The sequence below is a fragment of the Sus scrofa genome, chromosome 12 (genome assembly GCF_054392235.1).
Source record: "Sus scrofa isolate SSC_HxYL_T2T_F1_AM1 chromosome 12, Sscrofa_HxYL_maternal_Yorkshire_Landrace_v2.0, whole genome shotgun sequence".
Lineage (NCBI taxonomy): Eukaryota > Metazoa > Chordata > Mammalia > Artiodactyla > Suidae > Sus > Sus scrofa.
In genome coordinates, this window is record NC_139394.1 from 44,281,135 (window position 1) to 44,306,768 (window position 25,634).

General features: G+C 41.9%; 1 protein-coding gene across 20 annotated transcripts in view; it reads right to left on the bottom strand.

Moving 5' to 3' along the window:
* Positions 1-25,634, bottom strand: part of AP2B1 (adaptor related protein complex 2 subunit beta 1) — a 139,431-nt gene that overhangs the window by 106,007 nt on the left and 7,790 nt on the right. For 11 of the 20 annotated variants that reach the window (XR_014820236.1, XR_014820235.1, XR_014820244.1 and 8 more), the window contains exons 1-4: positions 19,798-19,903; positions 11,330-11,389; positions 6,428-6,533; positions 99-234 (exon numbers count right to left, since the gene is read on the bottom strand). Coding sequence is in view for 10 of the 20 variants with exons in the window: in XM_021066145.2 (XP_020921804.1) it covers positions 99-234; positions 6,428-6,533; positions 11,330-11,366 (279 nt within the window). In the remaining 10 variants the exon portion in view is untranslated. 20 annotated transcript variants of the gene reach the window in all.

A 25,634-nucleotide genomic window follows, 5' to 3' on the forward strand; every position in this document is an offset into this window, starting at 1 on the left:
TTTTGGAACAGAGGTTGCTTATTTGCAATGCAGACACTTACTATATCAAGAGACATTTCTGAAAAGACACTGCTCTTGAATCCCTGGGAAAGAGTTACCTTCACAAAGCTGTTGACAGCCATGATGGCCATGTCTGGCTGACTCTTGGCATAGTTCATCAAATAGAGATACACAAGCTTCTTTAGTTCCAGGTTGTCAGTCTGCATACAATTCACTACATCTGGAAACAGAGAGCTGAGAAGAGAGAAAGGGAACATGAACAGATGTTTGTGCCAAGCTGTTGGATAGAACACAAAGAAATGGCCTTAATTTTCTTTTTCTTTTTTTTTTTTTGGTCTTTTTTGCCTTTTCTAGGGCCACTCCCGCGGCACATGGAGGTTTCCAGGCTAGGGGTCTAACTGGAGCTGTAGCCACTGGCCTACACCAGAAACACAGAAGCTCGGGATGAGAGCCGAATCTGCAACCTACACCACAGCTCACAGCAACGCCGGATCTCAACCCACTGAGCAAGGCCAGGGACCAAACCTGCAACCTCATGGTTTCTAGTTGGATTCAATAACCACTGAGCCACGGCGGGAACTCCAAAATGGCCTTAATTTATAAAGTGATTTGATGCAAGGACAAATCTCCCTGCAGTGATAATTATCACAGAAATAAATTACTAAAGAAATTATAGGAGTTCTTTTGCGGCTCAGTGGATTAAGGACTCAGCATTATCACTGCAACAGTTTCGGTCACTGCACCATGAAAAAAAAAATAGTAATGGTCTCAAGAAGATGTCTAAAAATAAATTTTAAAGAAAAATTTTACTATGAAAGCAGTATAATGAATCTGATGTATCAATCACCCAGCTACAAGTAATGATACATACCCAATCTTGTTTCATATACAACTCAGTTGAGAGAATCCCCCAGTCCCTACTTCATTTAGTTGCTCTTAACGATTTTTTTTAAAAATCCTAGACAGAGTTCCTGTTGCGGCTCAGCAAGTTAAGAATCCAAAATACTGTCCATGAAGATTCGGGTTTGATCCCTGGCCTTGCTCAGTGGGTTAACAATATAGCATCACTGCAAGCTGCAGTACAGGTCAAAGATGTGGCTCAGACCTTGAGATGCTCTAGCTGTAGTATAAGCTTGCAGCTGCGCTCCAATTTGACCCCTAGCCTGGGAACTTCCATATGCTTACAGGTGTGGCTGTAAAAAGGGGGGAAATAAATCCTAGACATAATATCTCATATATAATATTTTAGTGTGCATCTTTAGGTATCCTTTTTTTGGGGGGCTGTACCTGCAGCACATGGAAGTTCCTAAGCCAGGAATCAAACCCACACCACAGCAGCAACCTGAGCCACTGCAGTGACAAAGCCAGATCCTTAACCTACTGCACTACATGGGAACTCCAGAAATCTTTTTTTTTTTTAAATCACTATATCACACACAAAAACTAGCAGTAATTCTTCATATCAATTCTTTGCAGTTCAAAGCACTACAAGTGTCACTGCAGCAGCTCAGGTGGCTGCTGCGGCATGTGTACGATCCCTCACCCAGGAACTTCTGCATGCCGTGAATGCAGCCAAAAAAAAGGGAAAAATGAGAAAAAGGTTTGCAGCAACCCTACATTGTCAGAAAATGGTTAAATCAATAATTTTTTAACTGATGTATATACTTTTTAAAAATTCATAATGCTACTGCTGCACACTTAATAAACTACAGTGTAAAATCATATAACTTTTATATGCACGAGGAAACCAAAAAATTTGTGGGACTTGCTTTATTGTGACATTTGTTTTAGTACAGTGGTCTGGAACTGAACCCTCGGTATCTCCAAGGTATGCCTACATATAGAAATAGAATTAATTATAAAAAAGAAGATGGAATGCACAGTTAAATAATCCATCCTATCTCCAACGACCCAATGACTTCTGCACTGGAAGGCGAATTATTTGCATGTAGGTACCTGGTGTAATTTCATGCACATGTAGATATTTAACAAACACTATAAACACTTTCCAAAAATGAGTGTTCCTTCCATTTCTTAAGGGAATAGCTCATGTGTAAAACAGTAAAATCAGTAAATAAATGCGAAACATTAACCAAGAGTAAATTAAAGATCTTAAATAATTAATTTCAATAACCTGCACAAGATCAAGAAGATCCTCATCAAGAAGAGTCCAAGTTCTAGAGGTAAAAACTGTTAAGTACCAACCTACAAAGCTAGAAACCTAAACTTTCCAAATGGCAGCTACTAGTCACATAGCCTACTGAGCATTTGCAATGCAGCTGGTCCGAACTGAGATGTGATACATGCATAAAATACACACGGGAAGTTCTCTTGTGGCACAGCAGGTTAAGGACCCAGTGTTGTCACTGCAGTGGTTTGGGTTGCTGCTGTGGTGCAGGTTTGATTCCTGGACCAGGAATTTTTATATGCTGCAGGCACAGCCAACCCCACCCCCACCACAATGAATTCTAAAGACTTCATACAGAAAATACAATGTAAAATATCTCATTCATAGTTTTTGCCTTTTTGGTTTTTTTGTTGTTGTTGCTATTTCTTGGGCCGCTCCCGAGGCATATGGAGGTTCCCAGGCTAGGCGTCGAATCGGAGCTGTAGCCACCAGCCTACGCCAGAGCCACAGCAACGCGGGATCCGAGCCGCGTCTGCAACCTACACCACAGCTCACGGCAACGCCGGATCGTTAACCCACTGAGCAAGGGCAGGGACCGAACCCGCAACCTCATGGTTCCTAGTCGGATTCGTTAACCACTGCGCCACGACGGGAACTCCTCATTCATAGTTTTTAATACTGGTTTCATGCTGAAATTATACTATTTTGGACATACTAGATTATAGATTATATTACTTATTATAAATTAATGTTATCTGTTTTTTATTTTTTAAATGTGGCTACCAGAGAATTTAAAAATACATATGTGGCTTGCACTGTACTTCTATCAGATAGCCCTCAACTTGAGGGACTTGCAGGGGAGACTGAAATATGGTAACCTGCAAAGTGCTCATCTCAGTTTATTGTTTCTTTGAAATATCTTTCCAGGCACAGCACAAATCCCACTTTCTCTAAAAGAGTTCAAATCTTGGAGTTTCCATCGTGGCTCAGTGGTTAACGAATCCGACTAGGAACCATGAGGCTGCGGGTTTGATCCCTGACCTTGCTCAGTGGGTTAAGGATCTGGCGTTGCCTTGAGCTGTGGTGTAGGTTGCAGATGAGGCTTGGATCCCCTGTTGCTATGGCTCTGGTGTAGGCCGGTGGCTACAGCTCTGATTCAACCCCTAGCCAGGGAACCTCCATATGCTGCGGGAGTGGCCCAAGAAATGGCAGAAAGACAAAGAAACAAAAACAAAAAACAAAAAACAGTTGCAGTGAGAGCATAGGAAGATACTGAGCCATTTCTTACTGCCACCACTTCCTCCTGGGCTCCTGATCTGGTGAGGGGTGCTGTTGACCTTTCTAGTCTCGTGAATGCTCTTACTCTTAAAAATTACTGCAATCCCCAGAGCATTTTTTCATGTGGATTATGCCTATTGATTATTTCACCATATCAAGAATTAAAACAGAGAAATTTTTAAAATATTTACCAATTTAAAATAACAATAAACACATTTCATGTTAACACAAATATTTTACAGTAAAATCTACCTATTTTAGTTATTTTTAAAAATTAAGATGACATTTGAGTTTCCTTCGTGGCTTAGTGGTTAACGAATCTAACTAGGAACCATGAGGTTTCGGGTTCGATCCCTGGCCTTGCTCAGTGGGTTAAGGATCTGGCATTACCATGAGCTGTGGTGTAGGCCAGCAGCAACAGCTCCGATTAGAGCCCTAGCCTGGGAACCTCCATACGCCAATGGTGCGGCCCTAGAAAAGACAAAAAAGACCAAAAAAAAAAAAAAAAAATTAAGATGACATTGTTTTGATTTTTGCAAATCTCTTTAATGTCTAGTTTAAATAAAAGCAGCTGGACTCTCGCATCTGCTTCTGAATTCATTCTGTTGTAGAGTGTTTTTTTGAAGTGTAAGAAGAATCCATCTTTATACATGTATTTTAATTGGAAAATGGAGGAGTATTTTAATAGCTTTTTCCTATAACTGGATGTTTTTCTTTGATACATTAAAGCTAGGAAAATGGTTGTTTTGCTTTTTCTTTTGTCGTTTTTAGTCCACAAATGAGTTTCTTAAAACTAAAGCACAATGTGGAATCTGAAACCATATCAATAAACTTTCTGTACTTGTTTACATTAAAATCCATTCCTTTATCATTTATTTTGAATGGTATTTTTTACCAACACATAATTTTTTGTTTTTTGTTTTTGTTTTTTGTCTTTTGAGGGCTACACTGGTGGTATATGGAGGTTCCCAGGCTAGGGATCCAACTGGAGCTGTTGCTGCCAGCCTATGCCACAGCCACAGACAGAAGATTCGAGCCGAGTCTTCGACCCATACCACATCTCATGGCAATGCCAGATCCTTAACCCACTGAGCGAGGCCAGGGATAGAACCCAAGTCCTCATGGATGCTAGTCAGGTTAGTTAACCACAGAGCCACGATGGGAACTCCCCATGCATGATTTTGTGACATATGCACTAATCATTTAGAAAGTAATGGTTCAATGAGTTATGCAGATCTTATCTATGTTAAATATGTTGGCTATTTCATTATATTAACAGCCAATACAATCACATCCATTAATTCCACCACCAATCTCACCAGAAAAATCTGTAAGTGCTGGGAAGTTACCAAAGCTCACTCTAATTTTTTCAGTTCTATTTTATGTCTTTTTAGGGCCACATCATGGCATATGAGAAGTTCCCAGGCTAGGGGTAGAATCGGAGCTGCAGCTGCCGGCCTATGCCACAGTCACAGCAACCTGGGATCCGAGCCATGTCTGTGACCCACACCACAGGTTACATCAATGCCAGATCCTTAACCCACTGAGCGAGGCCAGGGATTGAATCTGAATCCTCATGGACACCAACTAGGTGGGTTCATTGCTGCTGAGCCACAATGGGAACTCCCTTATTTTTGCTTTAAAAATCAAAATTTATCTACTGTCATTTTTTTTTTCCCCTTGAAGTGACAGATTTACTTTGTTCATTTTTTTCCCTTGTTTTTAATGGCTGCACCAGCAGCACACAGAAGTTCTTAGGCTAGGGGTGGAATGAGAACTGCAGCTGCAAGCCTAAATTGCAGTCACAGCAACACTGGATCTGAGCTGCATCTGCAACCTACACCACAGTTCACGGCAATGAGCAAGGCCAGGGATCAAACCTGCATCCTCATGGATACAATCAGATTCATTTCCACTGCACCACAACAGGAACTCCAGCAGTAGTGCTTTATGCATAATTTCTGTTTCATCACATGGAAATTTAAAAAGACCCGAACTCAAAGGTTCAAGGTTTTGTTTTTTTTAGGGTTTTTTTTTTGCCTTTTCTAGGGCTGCTCCTGCAGCATATGGAGGTTCCCAGGCTAGGGGTCTAATCGGAGCTGCAGCCGCTGTCCTACACTAGAGCCACAGCAACGTGGGATCCAAGCCACGTCTGCGACCTATACCACAGCTCACGGCAACGCCGGATCCTTAACCCACGGAGCAAAGCCAGGGATTGAACCTGCAACCTCATGGTTCCTAGTCAGATTCATTAACCACTGCACCACGATGGGAACTCCGGTTCAAGGTTTAATAAAATAAAATTTTAATACTTCAGGAAGGACAGTCCTAAGTGAAACTGCCCTTTTTTCCTGCAAGCCCCGGTGGTGAAGAATACAATGACTACTGTTACAGTTTGGCACCACTGCCTTCATTCACACTAGGGCACCAGTGGTGCAAATGTCAACACAGTGAAAAAGGCAAACGACACCTAAGTATTATTAAAAGAACAGCTTTGACTTCACGGATCACATGAAAGGATCTCAGGGACCTTCGGGGGCTGCAGACAATCCTTACTTATTTCCAAATGGTCATGCTAAATTACAGGTAAAAGGAGGGGCAGGAGGAAGAAGACCGTTTGGATTCTGTTAATAGTAATCTTCATCTTCAATTCAGCAACTGCATGTAGAGTTACCAAGGTGAGGGGACTGGTTCAAGGCAATTAAAGTACTCATGAGCTTCTGCATCTCAGTATATTTTTATCTTCTAAACTACCTCAGCAAGAGATTTGGTACTATGTCAGCTCTCAGGTTTTATGCTAGATCTGAATGTAAGGGAAATCAAACTGGTTTCATTCTTCTAAAAAAAACCCAAAAACCCACTCTATCACAGAGTTACTATAACTCTGTTAATACACTCCTGGGTGTTTTCAGTGAGACAAACTCATTCTTATTCATTCTGATTGTAACAGCTTTAAATGAAAAGCAGTAAAAACCAAGGGTACAGGTCTCAAATGAGCAAGGCAGAAGAAATTACCCTTACCTAACATCCTTCCCCACAGTCATAGCAGCAATCACTTTCTTCACAGCCTCCTTCCTCTTTTCTTTCTTTTCATTGTTGAGTTCAGCCTTTAATTCAAAGATTTCTCCTAAAAGAGAACAAATGGGTGAGGTCCCAGGACCAGAGAACTAGAGCAGAGAACCATACTAAGTAGTAAGTAACACCACACTGGCTGGCCAGAGACAGGGCTACAACTGAAAAGATTATTTAAAAATTACAGGATAGGTACAATCAAATCCATAGACTGTTAACCGACACATTGATAAGGATGCCATCGTTATGTTGCGGCCAGAAAGGAAGGTGTGCGAGCTGGAACTTAGGAAGCAAAGAAGTGCATAAAAAGCGAAGATACCTCATGATATTTTACTACACTGGGGAGAGAATAGCATCTGACGGATGACCTCCTATCAGAATTTCAAAGTCCTGGGGAAAAAATAAATGTAGGCAGGGAACAGGCTCACGAATCAGTGCTTTCAAACTGGAAGGGACTCCTCATTTACCTACTCTCAGCTCCACAAAGAACTGAGGCTCAAAGGTCACAGAGTGAGTGACAGAGCTGGCTTTAGAACTTTATCTCCCAACTCTTGAATCTAGTTCTCAACTTTGGCTATACACTATTAGCTGGGTGTACTAAAAATAATGTTCACACTCCACTCTGGACCAAATAAATCAGAATGTGTGTCAAGGGGTAGAACTCCTATGTTCACATTTTTTAAAGTTCCCCCAAGTGATTCTAATATATAACCAGGGTTGAGAATCACTGCTCCAATTAGTACTTTAAGATGTTAATGGACTTTAGGGCCCTATCCTGTCAGTCTAACTTCAGAAATAATAATCCTAAAACTTCAAAAATAGTATGAACCACAATCATTTCTAAAGGTACAATCTTAAGTGACTGGCTACTCAGGCTCTCCACTATGAAATGCCAGGACTGCCACCACTATTTTATTTAAGGCCTGGGCTCACCTATCTCCAGAAAGCTGAGGCTGAAGTAAGAGAACAGCTACTTCAGCCCTCCACTGTTTTGTTGTTGTTGTTGTTGTTTTTGCCCACACCCCCAGCATATAGAAGTTCTTGGGCCAGTGACTGAATCCGAAGCCAGTTGTGGCAACTCCAGATCCTTAACCAACCTCATTTTTTCCACCTTTACGACTGTTCTTGATGTTCATTTTAACCTCATTAGCCATTATAGAAATGGTGGGAGCTTCAAACTGTATGATCTGCTGAAGCCACCAAATGGGAAGGATGAAAGTGGTAAAAAACACGGAAGTCGTGCATTAAGAAAGTTTGTTACTTCAATATCCATTGCCAACAAAGCAAACAATTATTACAAAAATCACTGTTTTATTTGGCAGCTGCAAAAATAGCACAGACAGAAAAGCTGGGCCCTTTAAGGAATCATTCTCTTTGCCAAACCCTTTGCTGCCAACTCCAGCTTTTAGGGTTCCCATCATTTACTTCTGGGAACAGTAAAGAACAAGCAGCAGGGTTTCAGAAAGTCTGACTTGTGAATGGCAGCAAGAGTTGAAGAATAAAAACAGGATGTAACTGAAATCATTCCAAGGGCACCAACTTAAAGAATATGTCCCAGTGGCAGTCCTGATGGGTGTCACAAAAGTAAAAGGAACACAGTCTAACCATTTTTTTAAATGGTGGTATTTACCCAGCCATGACTTACCTGTAAGTCTCAAACTTTTACAAATCCTTGAATTAAAAAAGGCTATCAGGGAGTTCCCATCGTGGCTCAGTGGAAACGAATCTGACTAGTATCCATGAGGACGCAGGTTTGTTCCCTGGCCTCTCTCAGTGGGTTAAGGATCTGGCGTTGCTGTGGTGTAGGCCAGCAGCTGTAGTTCAGGCCAGCAGCTGTAGCTCAGGCCAGCAGCTGTAGCTCTGATTCGACCCCTAGCCTGGGAACCTCCAAAAGCCATAGGTTTGGCCGTTAAAAAAAGTATTTAGAAATCTACCAGAACCCATTACAAAAGCACGTTTTAAGAATTGGGTGAGTTTTTAAGTTAACATCTTTTTTCTTTTTTTTAAGGGTCACACCCAAGGCATATGGAAGTTCCTGGGCTAGGGGCTGAACTGGCGCTGCAGCTGCCAGCCTACACCACAGCAACAGCAACGCCAGATCCAAGCTACCTCTGAAACCCATGCTGGATCCTTAACCCACTAAGCAAGGCCAGGGATTGAATCTGCATCCCCAAGGATACTAGTTGAGTTCTCAACCCACTGAGCCACAGTGGGAACTCCAGTTAACATCTTTTCGTGTCATTATAGACAACACTTTGGTCAACAAGGCACACGAGGAGTTCCTGTCGTGGCGCAGTGGTTAACGAATCTGACTAGGAACCATGAGGTTGCGGGTTCGATCCCTGGCCTTGCTCAGTGAGTTAACGATCCGGCGTTGCCATGAGCTGTGGTGTAGGTTGCAGACGCGGCTCGGATCCCGCGTTGCTGTGGCTCTGGCGTAGGCTGGTGGCTACAGCTCCGATTCAACCCCTAGCCTGGGAACCTCCATATGCCGCAGGAGCGGCCCAAGAAATAGCAACAACAACAACAACAAAAAAAAGACAAAAAGACAAAAAAAATAAAATAAAATAAAATAAAATAAAAATCCCCACACCTAGGCCATATTCTAGACCAAAGAAAGCAAGATATCCACAGGAGCAGGCCTGGACATGAATATTGTTTTAAACTTCACTGGGCAATTCCAATGTGTAGGCAAGGCTGACAGCCATGGACTAGTAGCTGATGTAATTAAGTGAATTACTACAGTTATCTTCTGTGTTAGAAGACCCTGTTTACCCTTAAATAACTCCAAATGATGGAATAGTACAAATATGCTTGTGCTTTTCAGAAAATGTTCTGCTGCTCCAGGCCACTCTGTGTGTCCTCCTATGTTTCCTCTTTTATTTTGAAGTCATTTTAATCTTAAGGTTGCAGAATTCCCCAGTTGCTAATATTAAGCCACATATGCTTTATCATACTTTTTATATATTTATACATTTTTTCTCAGATTTCATTTAAACATCAAGTTTCTTTAGCTCTAAACATGTCAGTGCGTAATTTCTAAGAACAAAGAATTAAGTTACATAATCATAATAAAATGACGAAAATCAGGGTATTTAACACTGATAAATCATCATTATCTAATCTACAGATCTTGCTCAAAGATCCTGATAATGTCCTTTAGAGTAATTTTACCCTTACCCGCCTTGAGCCAGGATCCAATTCAGGATCATGCTTTACATTTACTGTCAGAGCTCTTTACTTTCCTTTAATCTGCAACAGCTGGCCAGCCTTTGTCTTTCATGATGCCTTTTTTTGTTTTTGTTTTTGTCTTTTTGCTATTTCTTGGGCCGCTCCCGCGGCATATGGAGGTTCCCAGGCTAGGGGTCGAATCGGAGCTGTAGCCACCAGCCTACGCCAGAGCCACAGCAACTCAGGATCCAAGCCGCGTCTGTGACCTACACCACAGCTCACGGCAACGCCGGATCGTTAACCCACTGAGCAAGAACCCGCAACCTCATGGTTCCTAGTCGGATTCGTTAACCACTGCGCGACGACGGGAACTCCCCCTTTTTTTGTTTTAAAGTACAGGCCAGGAGTTCCCATTATGGCTCAGCAGTAACGAACCCGACTAGGTCCACGAGGATTCAGGTTCGATCCCTGGCCTCGCTCAGTGGGTTAAGGATCCGGTGTTGCCATGAACTGTGCTGTAGGTCGCAGACGTGGCTTGGATCCTGCATTGCTGTGGATGTGGCATGAGCCAGCAGCTGTAGCTTTGATTCATCCCTAGCCTGGGAACTTTCATACGCTGCAAAAAGAAAAAAAAAAAAGAAAAAAGAAAAAAGTACAGACCAGTCATTTTATAGAATGCTCTCAGTTTCCATGAGTGTTTCCTCATGATTACACTGAGGTTATGGATTTTGGCAGCCATAATTCATAAATGATGGTATGTACTCCTCAGTGCATCACATTATTTTTATCTTAAAGAAAGAGGTCATCTGAAACAATGCATGTATGGAGGGATATGAAAATATCACATTTCCACACATTGTTTTGCATGACCTTGTTAAAGATAAAAAAAATTAAATCATATGTATTAATATATGTACAGAAAAGATTGAAGATACATACTGAGTTCCCCTCAGGAACAGGAATAGGAAGAGAGAGAACTTTTGTGTTTATTTCTATCCTGCTTTAACAACACTCCTTGTTATAAAATGTTTATTTCCAAGTAAAAAATTCAAAGCGAATTTGGTGCAGCTACTATGGAAAACAGTATGGAGGTTCCTTAAAAAACTAGGGGTACCATATGATCCAGTAATCCCACTCCTGGGCATATATCTGGAGAAAATCTAATTTGAAAAGATATATGCACTCTAATGTTCATAGCAGCACCATTTATATTAGCCAAGACACAGAAGCAACCTATAGCGGAAAGAATCTGAAAAAGAATACAAATACACACACATACACCTGAATCACTTTGCTATACACCAGAAACTAATACAACACTGTCAACCAACTATACTTCAATTAAAAAGAGAATAAATATGCTTCTTCCTCTTTTACCCTCCTCAGATCTATCGTCAGTGGATCAATCCTGTATCTCTTCCTTATATTAAAATCAAGTCAAAATAATGCTCATTACAGCCCTATCTTTAAAAATCCATACTTTAATAATTTAGTCAGTACACCTTTACGTAAAAGTAGCAGATCCCCAATTAGTCCATGACATGCATGTGTGAAGAGGTCAGGAACATTCTACCTGGAATAACCTTACACCATGACTTCTGAAGAATCTTAAAAAAAGGAAAAAAACAAAAAAAACAAAAAAAAAAAAAAACAGGGCCTTGACCAGGTTCTCATACTTACCTTTTTTATTGGTTGTGAAGTACTTGGAGTCAGTCATGGTTTTGGATCTTTAATGTGCACCTACAGCAAGAGAAAAGAATTCCTTTATCCAAGTTATTTATGTCCAGCAAAGCATTCAACTAATTTTAAGAACATTTATATATAAGAATTTCTTTCTTTCTTTGGCTTTTCAGGGCTGCACCTGGGGCATATGGAAATTCCCAGGCTAGAAATCAAATTAGAGCTGCAGATGCCAGCCTACACCACAGCCACAGGAATTCCAGATCTGAGCCTTGTCTGAGACCTACATCACAGCTCACAACAACACTGGATCTTTAACCCACTAATCGAGGCCACTAATCGAATCCTCATAGATACTAGTCAGGTTCGCTACCACTAAGCCACAATAGGAACTCCTATGTGTAAAAATTTCTGTATTCAAAAATGAGTATCCTCATCTTTACCACCATCGCTGGTGATTCAAGGGATACAAGGATAATTAAGAACATAACACTTGCCTAACAAAGCTAACTGGAGCAAAACCAAAGGTCTAATGGAATAGAGTGATCATGTGAACCTGCCATGGCTTCATGATTTTGTCTATCTCCTCTAAGCCTCCAAGACCTAAAGCTAGATTTTTTTGTAGCTACATCCTCAGTTAGTCATGGCAGTATTTAAGATAAGGAAACGTTTGTTTTGAAAGATCTCTGAATTACTTTCCATTAAGGAAAATCTGATTTATTTCCCTGTCTCCAGATGGAGTCACTCCAAAACATTTATTCTGAACCAGAGTAAAACTGGAAGAGAAAACAATTCTGCCAACCTATTCATCATTACATGCAACTATCAATAAAACGAATTTCTTGTGTGGGGGGGTGCAAAATTAGTAGGAAAATATTCTTTCATGACAAAACCCCTAGAAAGGCAAATATCCTTTATGCATGAATTTTTTTTCTAAATTACAGTTTTCATATTTCCAACAATTTACACTATCCCCAAAGTATTCCCAAAGAATAAATATCAGTTTACAGTTAATGCAAAAAACCTGAGCTATTTCTTCAATCACACTGAATACAAAAGAAAATCAGAAGTGGTATTAAAACTTAAAAGAACATGATTCCCAGCCCCAACTTTTAACTTTTCTGTTCCAATCTGCAGAATTAATTCAGCTGACATGCAAATCAAAACCACTATGAGGTACCACCTTACACTGGCCAGAATGGCCATCATCAAAAAGTCTACAAACAATAAATGCTAGAGAGGGTGTGGAGAAAGGGAACCCTCTCACACTGTTGGTGGGAATGTAAATTGGTGCAACCACTCCGGAAAACAGTATGGAGATTCTTCAGAAAACTAAAAATAGAATTACCATTCGATCTAGCAATCCCACTCCTGGGCATCTATTCAGAGAAAATCATGACTCAAAAAGATATGTATACTTCAATGTTCATTGCAGCACTATATGCAATAGCCAAGACATGGAAACAACCTAAATGCCCATGGACAGAGGAGTGGATAAGGAAGATGCAGCACACATACACAATGGAATACTACTCAGCCATTAAAAGGAAAGAAATAGTGGCATCTGCAGCAACATGGATGGACCTAGAAGTTATCATGCTAAGTGAAGTCAGTCAGACAGCAAGATGCTGACATCATATGCTATCACTTACAGATGGAATCTAAAAAAAGGACATAATGAACTTCTTTGCAGAACAGATACTGACTCACAGACTTTGAAAAACATGGTTTCCAAATGAGACAGGCTGGGGGGTGGGGGGATGCGCTGGGGTTTGGGATGAAAATGCTACAAAATTGGGTTGTGATGATCGTTGTACAGCTATAAATGTAATAAAATTCACTGAGTAATTAATAAGAAATAAAATACAAAAAAAAATTTTTAAAGAAAAAGAAAAAAAAATCCAGCTGGCATAAGACTCCACTGGCACAACAAAAACAGCATGGACTGATCACATTTTCCTCAAATGAGACAATGTTTTCTGATTTGAGAAATTCCAAGACTGTCCAATGTACATGACTTCTTTAAATACACTAAAATTTTCTTTTAATAATACTCTTTCTGCACTCAAAAAATTAGTATTTTCTTCCCTACCGCCTTCATAAGAATACTTATTACCAAATTTAGGACAGATGGCCTAGTACTTGCTCATTACCTTCAGGTCAAAACAACATGGGTGGTGATATATTTGGCAAGCTTGAGTGACAACACCTTGACGTACAATTGTAATTATGGGAGTTCCCATCCTGGCTCAGTGGTTAACAAACCCGACCAGCATCCATGAGGACGTGGGTTCCATCCCTGGTCTTGCTCAGTGGGTCAAGGATCTGGCATTGCCATGACCTGTGGTATAGGTCACAGACTCGGCTTGGATCCTGCATTGCTCTGGCTGTGGCATAGGCCGGCAGCCACAGCTGCGACTGGACCCCTAGCCTGGCAACCTCCATATGCCTCAGGTGCGGCCCTGAAAAAGACCAAAAAACTAAAAAAAAAAAAAAATCATAGCTATGGATCTGTGAGAAAAGACCAAAGCACTAAATAAACCAATGTAATTAAGGAAAAAAAGGGCTGGAAAAACAAGAAATAATGAAAAAAGCTTGGCTCAAATCCGGTCTCTAAAAGGTACTAGTTGGACAATTTAAGGGAAATTAGACTCATCTGCTATCTTTACAAGCAGCTACCGAACGTTTATAGTCCTGATCCTTCTACAGTAGTGCTTTAGATTGTACCAGAATTTCACTGAATTTATCTTTTTTTTATTTATTTTTTTTTTGTCTTTTGTCTTTTTTTTTGTTGTTGTTGTTGTTGTTATTGTTGCTATTTCTTGGGCCGCTCCCGCGGCATATGGAGGTTCCCAGGCTAGCGGTCGAATCGGAGCTGTAGCCACCGGCCTACACCAGAGCCACAGCAACGCAGGATCCGAGCCGAGTCTGCAACCTACACCACAGCTCACGGCAATGCCGGATCGTTAACCCACTGAGCAAGGGCAGGGATCGAACCCGCAACCTCATGGTTCCTAGTCGGATTCGTTAACCACTGCGCCACGACGGGAACTCCGGAATTTATCTTATTAAAAGAAGTGAGCTGGGGAGCTCCTGTCGTGGCTCAGTGGTTAACGAATCCGACTAGGAACCTTGAGGTTTTGGGTTCCATCCCTGACCTTGCTCAGTGGGTTAAGGATCCGGCATTGCCGTGAGCTGTGGTGTAGGTCGAAGACGCGGCTCGGGTCCCATGTTGCTGTGGCCCTGGTGTAGGTGGGCAGCTGCAGCTCCGATTAGTCCCCTAGCCTGGGAACCTCCAAGTGCCGAGGAAGCGGCCCCAGAAAAGGCAAAAAGACAAAAAAAAAAAAAAAAAGAAGAAGAAGTGAGATAGAACTCACACAAGTCATTATAGAATACAGAAATTTCTGCTTTGATAGTATTTGTTAAAATTTAAAGTGAACTTGTAATTTCCAGCAAAAATTCAAAGAATGTTATAATCATTTAAGCCATTCACAATGTAAACTAAATGTGAAGTGGGCAAACTGAAAAAAGGAGTCCCTCCTATAAAAGACCTGGAAGAAGCCTGAAGTTATCACCTAAGAATTTTTTTTTTTTTGGTCTTTTTTTTTTTGCCATTTTCTTCGGCCGCTTCTGTGGCATATGGAGGTTCCCAGGCTAGGGGTCTAATTGGAGCTGTAGCCACCAGCCTACGCCAGAGCCACAGCAACACGGGATCTGAGCCGCGTTTGCAACCTACACCACAGCTCACGGCAACGCCGGATCGTTTAACCCACTGAGAAAGGGCAGGGACCGAACCCGCAACCTCATGGTTCCTAGTCGGATTAGTTAACCAATGAGTCACCACGGGAACTCCTCACCTAAGAATTTATATATACAAAGAGGAAAACAAGTATACAGAAATGATTAGAGCCTGACAGGAGGGCCAGAGCTAAAGGCCTTATGGTTTATCCAGGATATTATACCATTCTAAATCCTATGAGATTATCATAACTTAAAACTTGCAAAACATTTGAAAACAAAAGCTGCTTATTAGACTTTTCCACCATTTTTTTGAAAAAGCACCCTCAAATTGCTTTCTAAAGCTCTCATATGCATACACACTATTTTTTTTTTTTTTTTTTTTTTTTTTGCTTTTTAGGTCCACACCTGTAGCATATGGAAGTTCCCAGGCTAGGGAGTGAATCAGAGCTACAGCTGCTGGCCTACACTACAGCCACAGCAACTGGGGATCCAAGCCATGCCTATAACCTACACCGTAGCTCATGGCAGGCCAGGGATCAATCTCATCCTCATGGATACTATTCGGATTGTTTCCACTGTGCCACAACGGGAACTCCCACACATATTAAATTCTTAACAGAAGTTTTCAACACAACCTGTTAAATGTTCAACTACCCTAGTCTGAAATCCTACCTTTATTAGTGACTCACACATTTCATTACTTTTTCTAACAAATTTCATCACTGAAGAATAGATTTCTGTCCTATTCATTGTGAGCACTAAGTGTTCTTAACTAAAGAATAATGTCCCGCCCACAAAATTTCAGGGAAGAGGAGAGAATCAAGCACATAATCTTAGATCCTAAATTAAGAACCCTTGCTTTTAAAGAGAAAGGAGAAACTTAAAGAGAAAAGGAGAAACTTTTAAAGAGAAAGGAGAAACTCTCAGCTCACATGTCCCACACAACAGTAATGAAATACCCCTTATACAAATTGGCAGAGAAACATTTTATCAGGTCAGTCCCTGCCTTAAGCCAAAAGAAGCGCTAAAAAATAAAAATCATTTTGGAGTTTCCTGGTGGTACAGTGGGTTAAGGGTCCAGCGTTGCCACTTCATTGGCTTGGGTGACTGCTGAGGTGCAGGTTGGATCCTTGCACCTAGAACTTCTGCATGCCGAGAGCGCAGCCAAAAAAAATAAGAATAAAAAAATAAAAATAGTCTAAATAAAAACAAGTAAGAGGCAGGGGTTGCACCACACTGTCAATGTATTAAACTGTTCACTCTAAAATGGTTCATTTTACGTTTTGAGAATTTCTTTCTTTTTTTTTTTTTTTTTTTTTGCCTCTTTAGGGCTGAATCCATGGCATATGGAGGTTCCCAGGCTAGGGATCTAATCGGAGCTATAGTTGCCGGCCTACGCCACAGCCACAGCAACGCCAGATCCAAGCCACGTCTGCAACCTACACCACAGCTCATGGCAACGCTAGATCCTTAACCCACTGAGCGAGGCCAGGGATCGAACCTGCAACCTCATGGTTCCTAGTTGGATTCGTTTCTGCTGTGCCATGACAGGAACTCTACATTTTGTGAATTTCACCTCAAGAAATCACATATGCATATATTTTTATCTATTTTTTTGCTTATGTATATATCTTTAAGTGAAGTATTCTTAATCACATACCAGAGAACAGAGCCAGATTCTCCAAAATATGGGATAATGAAAACTGTTGTCTGTTTTAGAAGACAAAACAAAAAAAGGCAGCCAAGATAGAGCTCAAGGAACAAATCAAGTATTTTGCTGAAGAGCCTCAAGAATTAAATTCCTCCTAGGGAAGAAAAAATGTGTTCCTCAGGAGAGCCCTAGGGGAAAGCAAAGCCATTGTGGAGTTGGAACTCTCACTATCTTTTCACCAAATCAAGCTAGACAAGTCATGGCTGTTCTGAGGACCTGAGCTATGACCTCGGGACACTATGTTAAAAAATAAATAAATAAAGCTGCCACAGTCGAAAACATAATTACTCTTATTTTCCTAGCTCCGAGTGTGATGTCACTGCATTTCAGAAAAGGCCTCTCTGTACAAGATCATACATCTAGATTTAACATAACCTAGTTTCTACTAAATATAGGTTGTAAAAGTCCCTTCTCAACTATTCCTCTCCCCTTCCACTGCCCTAAAGAGAATCAGGCCAGAAAAAAATTAATAGGGTGTTAATTTCAAATGGTTCTCTGGGACATGGCAGCTAAATTAGAGTTGGCGAGGCCACTAAATCTCCTCTCTTCACATAAAGTTGGGCTTTACACAGTTGGTATTTATAGGGAAAAAGTGAAACAGTAAACCAAATTATAAAGCAAAAAGGTCATTCTACAATCTTTCATTACAAAGGTGAGCGGTGCTAATTAGAATTTTCAATAATGCAAAGGCAATAGCATCTTCTGGTACCATTTATCGCATAAGAAATTACAAGAATTGGGAGTTCCCGTCGTGGTGCAGTGGTTAACGAATCCGACTAGGAACCATGAGGTTGCGGGTTCGGTCCCTGCCCTTGCTCAGTGGGTTAACGATCCGGCGTTGCCGTGAGCTGTGGTGTAGGTTGCAGACGCGGCTCGGATCCTGCGTTGCTGTGGCTCTGGCGTAGGCCGGCAGCTACAGCTCCGATTCAACCCCTGGCCTGGGAACCTCCATATGCCGCGGGAGCGGCCCAAGAAATAGCAACAACAACAACAACAAAAAAAGACAAAAAGACAAAAAAAAAAAGAAATTACAAGAATTGACTACAACAGACACAGCTGTAATTTCCATTTAAAATTGACTACAAAGTAATTTGTTAGTTCTATACAGTGGGAAAGAAGTTTTACATCCAACTCTTAACTGAAATAAACTCTGGAAAACTTAAGCCTGGAAGGAAAGAAAGAAGGAAGGAAGGAAAACATGTCCTATCTAATTCTATGCACCTTGGTTCAAAACTGTGCCTAGGAGTTCCCGTCGTGGCACAGTGGTTAACAAATCCGACTAGAACCATGAGGTTGCGGGTTTGGTCCCTGGCCTTGCTCAGTGGGTTAACGATCCAGCGTTGCCGTGAGCTATGGTATAGGTTGCAGACGAGGCTCGGATCTGGTGTTGCTGTAGCTGTGGCCTAGGTCAGCAGCCACAGCTCTGATTCAACCCCTAACCTGGGAACCTCCATATGCCGTGGGAGCGGCCCTAGAAACGGCAAAAAGACAAAAAGACAAAAAAAAAAAAAAAAAAACCTGTGCCTAAAACAGGTTAAAATATGGGTTTAAGGGTCCCACGTTGCTGTGGCTCTGGTGTAGGCTGGCGGCTACAGCCCTGATTAGACTCCTAGTCTGGGAACCTCCATGTGCCACGGGAGCCGCCCTAGAAAAGGCAAAGACAAAAATAAGTAAATAAATAAATAAAATATGGACGTGTATAAAAAAGAAAAAGTTCTTCTGAACTGGACTTCCTTGAGTCTCTTCAATCACAGAATGTTAACTTATATTAATTTTGCCACCCAACTTTCACTGAGGCGATTAGCAGAACACACTATGCTTTCTGCTTCTTTGGGAGTTTAAAATGTTAAGATACCTGCAAAGAGTTCTCACCTTACCACCACGCTTAGTCATCATTGGAATGTGTTACACGTTTTCTTGTACAGCTGCACCTCCTTCATCTGCTTTCTATTATTACTTTGTAAGTGTACCCTGAGGCTAAGCAATAGAAGTACACCAGGAAGGTGATTAATGATTTAAATTGTTCCCCGTAGAGACCACTTTCTTTGCCATTCTCCCTTTTCTAAAATTATGGCGTTTACTTTCTCTTTTAAACCATAATAATTATAACAGTGTTGGCATTTAAAAAACACTTCTTTTTAAAAGTTAAAGTTTAATGAAGCGTCCACATTTTATTCACACTGCTTCATAATGAGGCAGCATAATGACAACTTCGTAATGAAAGAGTTCAAAAAAAAGCCTGCCCCCAAAAAGAAGGGTGCTCTGAAAACAGCATGAATCAATTCTTCGGATTCAAAGAATATATATGGAATAACAGGAAGTTCCCGTGTCTTTACCTCTGTCTTAATCTACAGTCTTTCTCAAACCAGACCATTCCTGCTAAGACCAGAAAGAAAAAATTCCGGGCTAAGATTTACTCCCACTTGCTTCCCTCCCCCTACATAGGGTCAATTCCGGAGGTTTTTCTTCCCTTTCTCCAACGTCAGGAATTCCTCCTCCTCCCCCCAGATGGTCATGACTCTAGGGATAGGTTCCTCCATTACAAGGTGGGGAAGAGGTGTCTCAACCTCAAAACGACGGGAGACTGGCGAGGATTGCTTATCAATGAGCAAAGCTTTGGGGGAATCCCTTTTCCCTTCTACTGGCTGGACACGTCCCAGCCTCTCAATGAACGACGCCAAACCGGGAAGGAAGGGTCTCCCCCTGGCCTCCAGTCTTTACTGGCCACACCCCTGGCCCATGGCCCTCGTAATCCCCCGACTTCAAATATACCTTTCTTTCCCCCAGTGTCCCCCAACTCCCAGTTGCCACCCCGAGGATTCCCCCGCCCCGCCTCAGCGGTGGAGTCCCTTTCTCCAACCCTATTCCTCACAACGGTCACACCCGACGGCTCACTCCCTCCTCAACGGTCACGCTCCTAGGATTTCCTCTCCTCCGCCCGTCTCCAACCTAACCTGGGGTTCCCCCTTGCCCATCAAAGAGGGACACACCCCAAAGTTAGCCGCCTTGAACTCACCGGAGGCAAGGGTGGGGGTGGCGGCAGCGGCCAGAGAGCACGGCCCGAGCGGTGTTGTAATGGTTTCCTGCACGTCACGACTCCTTCTCCAGGTCTAAGCCACTGCGCAAAACCCACTTTGCCAGGGACAAAGATGGAGGACAGGAAGCCCCTGACGTCAGAGAACCTCGCCGCGTGGCGTCATCCAGGCGCGCGAGAGCACCAGAAAGGCAGCGCTCTCTGTCGCCTTGGAGACGAAAAAATTTTGCGCGGCAGGGAGAGACCTGAGGTCAAGGCCTCTGAGGAAGTTCAGTGGCTCTCCTAAGGGATCTATTAAACAAGCTGATAGTCTTTGGAATTTGTTTCCTCGCGTAGGTATTCTTTAAAAATTTACACATACGGTAAAAATCCCCTGTTGCTTTCTGTTAAAAACAAAAAACCCCGGCTAATTTTCCTGGCCAATTCAAGGAAGTGAACAATGGTGATCCAGCCCAATGGTGATCCAGTGGGACTGGAGGAGAGTGGGGCAAGGAAAAGAGGCTAACATAGCATCAGAGCTGAGTTCGAATCCCTGTCCTGAATGTGATTATGAAAGTAACTTAATGTCTCAACCTTAGCGTTCTTACCTATAAAATAAAGCCAATGATATAACTCAATCCAGTTTGTGAAGTTTTAACTGGATTAAGTAGATAATATGCCTAGCATGTAATATGGGTGCTGGCACAAAAGCAGCCTCCTTCAGAAACCAAGATCCAAAAATCTCTGCACCTTCCCCTCAAAACATCCCACCTTAATCTTAAGTAATAATGGGGGGGGGGTGTGCTGGGGTTGTGGGATGGAAATCCTATAAAATTGGATTGTGATGATCACTGTACAACTATAAATGTAATTCATTGAGTAATTTAAGAAAACTTAAGTAATAATAATAAAGTATTTAACCAAAAAAGATAGGAAGACAGCCTGAGGCAGAAGCTTGGAAACCAAAATACAAACAGGACTAAGGGTAGAGAAGTAGAAGGAAAAGCAAGCAGTTGTAATGATGTAGGATGTTTTTAGAGTTCTATGAAAGTATAAGAACTATATATCTCTTAGGCCCAGCTTCCCTCCCCCAAATTTGTTGAATGAATAAATGTATGAATGAGTGGTCAACAGTAACAGCTGCTATAGAGAAAAGGAGGAAGGGCTGAAAAGTGTCCAAGGATTTAGCAACACAAAGGTCTTTGATGTCATTGCTGAGACCATCAGAGATAATGAAGGCAAAGCCCATGCTGCAGAAGTGCGAAGATAGATGGGAAGGAAATGAAAACAAGAGTTACAGACAAGGAAGTCCCATTGTGGCTCAGCGGGTTAAGGACCCGAGTTTTCTTTGTGAGGATGCAGGTTCTATGCCTAGCCTCACTCAGTGGGTTAAGGATCCAGCGTAGGTCACAGATATGCTGCTCGGATCTGATGTTGCCATGGCAGGGGAATAGGCCTGCAGGTCCCATTTAACCCCCTAGCTTGGGAACTTCCCTATGTAACAAGAGTTAGAGATAATTCCCTATATTAATGAAATGAACATATAAATGAAAAGAGATATAGGGTGGTATTCAATGGAGAGAATAGCAAAGTTTTTTTTTAAGTTGATTCCTATATTCATACATTTTCTTTACACTATTCCTTTAGCAATACCATTGTTAAATTGTATTGTATTGTACCATTGGCTCAATTATTTTTCCTACCCACATGACTTCAAAATATCTCTCTCTAGCCTTGACCTGTTCCCCAAACTTTACCACAAAATTGCTAACCACACTGATGGATAATTCTATATGTGTGTTCCACCCAAATTAAGCAAGTCATAAGAATACAGAGGGGTGTTTAAAATAACTGGTTCCAGACACAACTCGAAGAAGATAGAGGTGGATTTCGCAAAGAAGATGCCACCAGAAAAATCTTTGATTCCTACCTTTCTCCTGTTCAAAATCTTTCAACAACTTGTTTCCTAATTTGTACAAAATCTATCCTCCCAGTTTTCTCTATTTGTTTTCTCATCAATAAAATGGGAGAGGGAGTTCCCATCATGGCTCAGTGCTTAACGAATCTGACTAGGAACCATGAGGTTGCAGGTTCGATCCCTGGCCTTGCCCAGTGGGTTAAGGTCATGCCTTCACATAGTATGACCTATGTAAATATTTACTATGGTTGCAAATGTTTCAACAAATCACACTGCCAGAAACCTGGGGGTCATTTTTGCTTTCTCTCTTTAACTGCCATATTCATTCTATTTCCAATTTGTCACTCCTAATTTCAAAATATCTCTTAAATTCATCCAATTCCCTCTATTCACCTCATTAGTCCAAGACACCATCACCTCTTGCCTGTACTAGAAACCTCAACTCTCTTCTTAACCATGTTCATATAGCAGCTAGATTTTCAACTTTTAAATACAACAAACATTCCAAAAAGTGCACACATTATACCGCACAAGATCGTCTTAAAAATATAAACCTGGTCATGACTCTGGTGTATAAATCCTACAATGGCTCTCATTACACTTAGACTAAAATCCAGTCTCCTTCCCACAGCCTTAAGAGCCTTCGTGGTTTGGCAACTGCCTACCTCACAGGACTGCCTACCAGCCACTTCTCACTTCCCTTCATTTCACTCCTTGTTAGCTCTTGCAGGCCTCAAATATGCCAAGCTTTTTCCTATCACGGGACTTTCACAACTACCACTCCCTCCTGCCTAATACTCATTTCTCCCAAATCCACACATGGCTGTCTGGCTCATCATTTAGGTCTCATTTTAACTGTAATCTCATAAAGGCATTCCCTCATTACCCGATCAAAAAGGTTCTGTTCTCCCAGCCCCCACTACCACCCCATCCTAGTCCTCTTATTCAATTTGTAAATTATGTTATTTATTAGTGTATTTCATGCTGCCCCCTTAGCCTGGAAAGCCCTGTCACCACTACTGTGACTTTCCCCAAATGTTCTCATCTTTTGAGATCCACCTAATCCACAAAACTTTCAGTGGACATCTGGTCCTGATATGAGGCACAGGAGATACCAGGTTACACCACTGTATTAGAAAGCAGCTGCCAGGAGTTCCTGATTTGGCGAGGCAGAAATGAATCCAACTAGTATCCACAAGGATGTGGGTTCGATCCCTGACCTTGCTCAGTGGGTTAAGGATCCAGCGTTGCCATGAGCTGTGTGGTGTAGGTTATAGAGGTGGTTTGGATCCTGAGTTACTACGGCTGTGGGTAGGCCGGCAGTGGTAGCTCTGATTCGACCCCTAGCCTGGGAACTTCCATATGCCACAGGAGAGACCTTAAAAAGACAAAAAAAAAAAAAAAAAAAAGCAAGCAAGCAACTGGCAGAGAGAAGCCGAGATAAAATGTGAGGTTAGAAATGCTCTTCTCTTTGGTTACATAGGCCAATATAGGCCTTCTGTTTAAGCCAATTTGAATGGCCTCATTGTTCCCAGCTGATATCATCTCTTCCATTAAATTCACACCATATTGAACCTGATGACTCTTAATAACTTTAAATGCAATCAATTTTGGGGTCTTATTTATTACATCATAAACCTAAGAGTGGGATCTATGATTAGGTGTTTATTTTTTGTTGGCTGTAGTAATTGACTTTTTTTTTTTTAACTGCCTTTCCCTTTTCTCATGTGATAATGTCAGTTTATTTTTGGAATAGTCTCAATGGGCTATTAAGTTGTCTTGCCATCTTTTGTCTAAGAGTGAAACAGGGAGTGGTGAGGAAATCCGAACCAAGGTAGGTCACAAGGAATCTGAATTGTAAGTACAGGGACAGAAAGAAATTTGTTGAACCTCATTCACGGCAACAATGATGCCTAGATGAGACTTTGCTAATTCTTGCGAGAAACATCCAGTAGGGCTGTACAATTACTGTACTTTCAGAGTTGGCTTTCCTTATTTTGTTAGCTACTCCATATTCTTCCGATAATTTTTTTAGTTTAAATTAGCTGTTTTCTGTTGCTTGTAGCCAAAAACCATAACTGATACAAGTTTAACTAACTTCCCATTCATCTTAGTTGATGCTATTTCTCAGCTTTGTCTTTTTGCTGTTACTTAAGAAAAGCCCATTTGTAACAGCTACCTTTGATCACATATCTAATGCCAAGTGCTTTATACATTACTCCAGTCCTTAAAACTCTGTAAGGTGTTCCCCTTGTGTCACAGCAGAAATGAATCCAACTAGTATCCATGAGGATGTGGGTTCCATCCCTGGCCTTGCTCAGAGGGTCGGGGATCTGGCATTGCCATGACCTGTGGTGTAGGTCACAGACATGGCTGGGATTCCACGTTGCTGTGGCTGTGGTGTAGGCTGGCAGCTGTAGTTCTGATTTGACCCCTAGCCTGGGAATTTCTATATGCCACTGGTATAGCCCTAAAAAGAAAAAACAAAAAACAAAAAAAACCTCTATAAGGTAAAACTCTTACATTAACGTGACTTTCTCCTGCAGGCGTTTTAGCAGAATATAAAACACTTTGTAGAACTAAAATCAAGGTTAACTTGCAAGATTTTATTTCTCCTCTTTGGATAATAAACTTTGTTTTCCACCATTCTCATTCTGTGAAACAATTAACTACCTTTATAAGGTCCTCTAAGGCAGTAACTAATAACCTCCTATGGAGTTCCCATTGTGGCTCCGCGGAAACAAATCTGACCAGTAACCATGAGGACACATATTTGATGCCTAGCCTTCCTCAGTGGGTTAAGGATCCGGTGTTGCCCTGAGCTGCGGTGTAGGTCCAAAATGCAGCTCAGATCTGGTGTTGCGTGGCTGCCACGTAGGCCAGTGGCGACGGCTCCAATTCAACAACTAGCCTGGGAATCTCTATGTGCCCTGGGTGCCACCCTGAAACAAAACAAAACAAAACAAATCACCTTCTATTTCTGGTTATTTGGGGGGGGGGAGGGGGCGTTGGAGAGAGAAGGAGATGAACTCTAACTTCATATAAATTAAACCTGCAGCAGCAACTCAACCAAGGCAATTGCATACGATGTAAAAGTACGTTGCAAATCCTAAGGTTAATTACATTCCTTCTGGTATACAAACAACGAAAACTATCTTCTCTGTCAAGCCTCCCCAGTTCACGCTAGTTAGAATTCATCAGATTCGTACCCAATATTCATATCGCTAAGGTAACACAGTCGACTGTGTACGAGCGTAGGAACCAGTTTGAACTAGCGTACCAAGTGCTTACAGTTATGCTTGAAAGAACCTAATCTAGAAGACTCGTCCCAACTTGTGAGTAACAAAAGATCTCTTCTCATCCTAATCATTTTTTTTTTCTTTAAATAGCAATTGGCGACCATAAAGCTAAGGCTTCTATCTCCAATTATGTCGCTTCAAATCCTCCCCTAAGGCAGCAGAAAACGGTGAACCACCACCCTCGCCACGAGTACAGCGAGAGCCTTCCATCTTCACATTCCCTTGCGTCCCTCGACTCCTAAACTCGATCGCCCCAGGTAACAAACGCCTCTGTGGGCTGAGTTCTGGCTCCAGCCGCCAAACGTTGGTGCGGCGCCCTCAACACCCTGCTAAAAAGACTCTGCAGAGAGAGATCGGAACCGTAACTTTCCCATGAGGCGGCAAAACAAAAACAACTAGGAAAAGTAAAACCAACCAGCGGAGAACGGCTCTGCAAGCAAAACCCCTAGCGCCTTCTTTACTTTCAGCAGGAGGCGGAAGCGGAAGTCCCAGTGAGGCCATAGAGATCTCTAGTTCCGGTCTCGCGGTCGCATTCCGGGCTAGAGCACCTCGCCTCGCCTCCGCCAGCCTTCTCCAAGCCCCGTGGTCTATTTCCGGTTGCGGCTTCTGTCATAAAGCGGAGA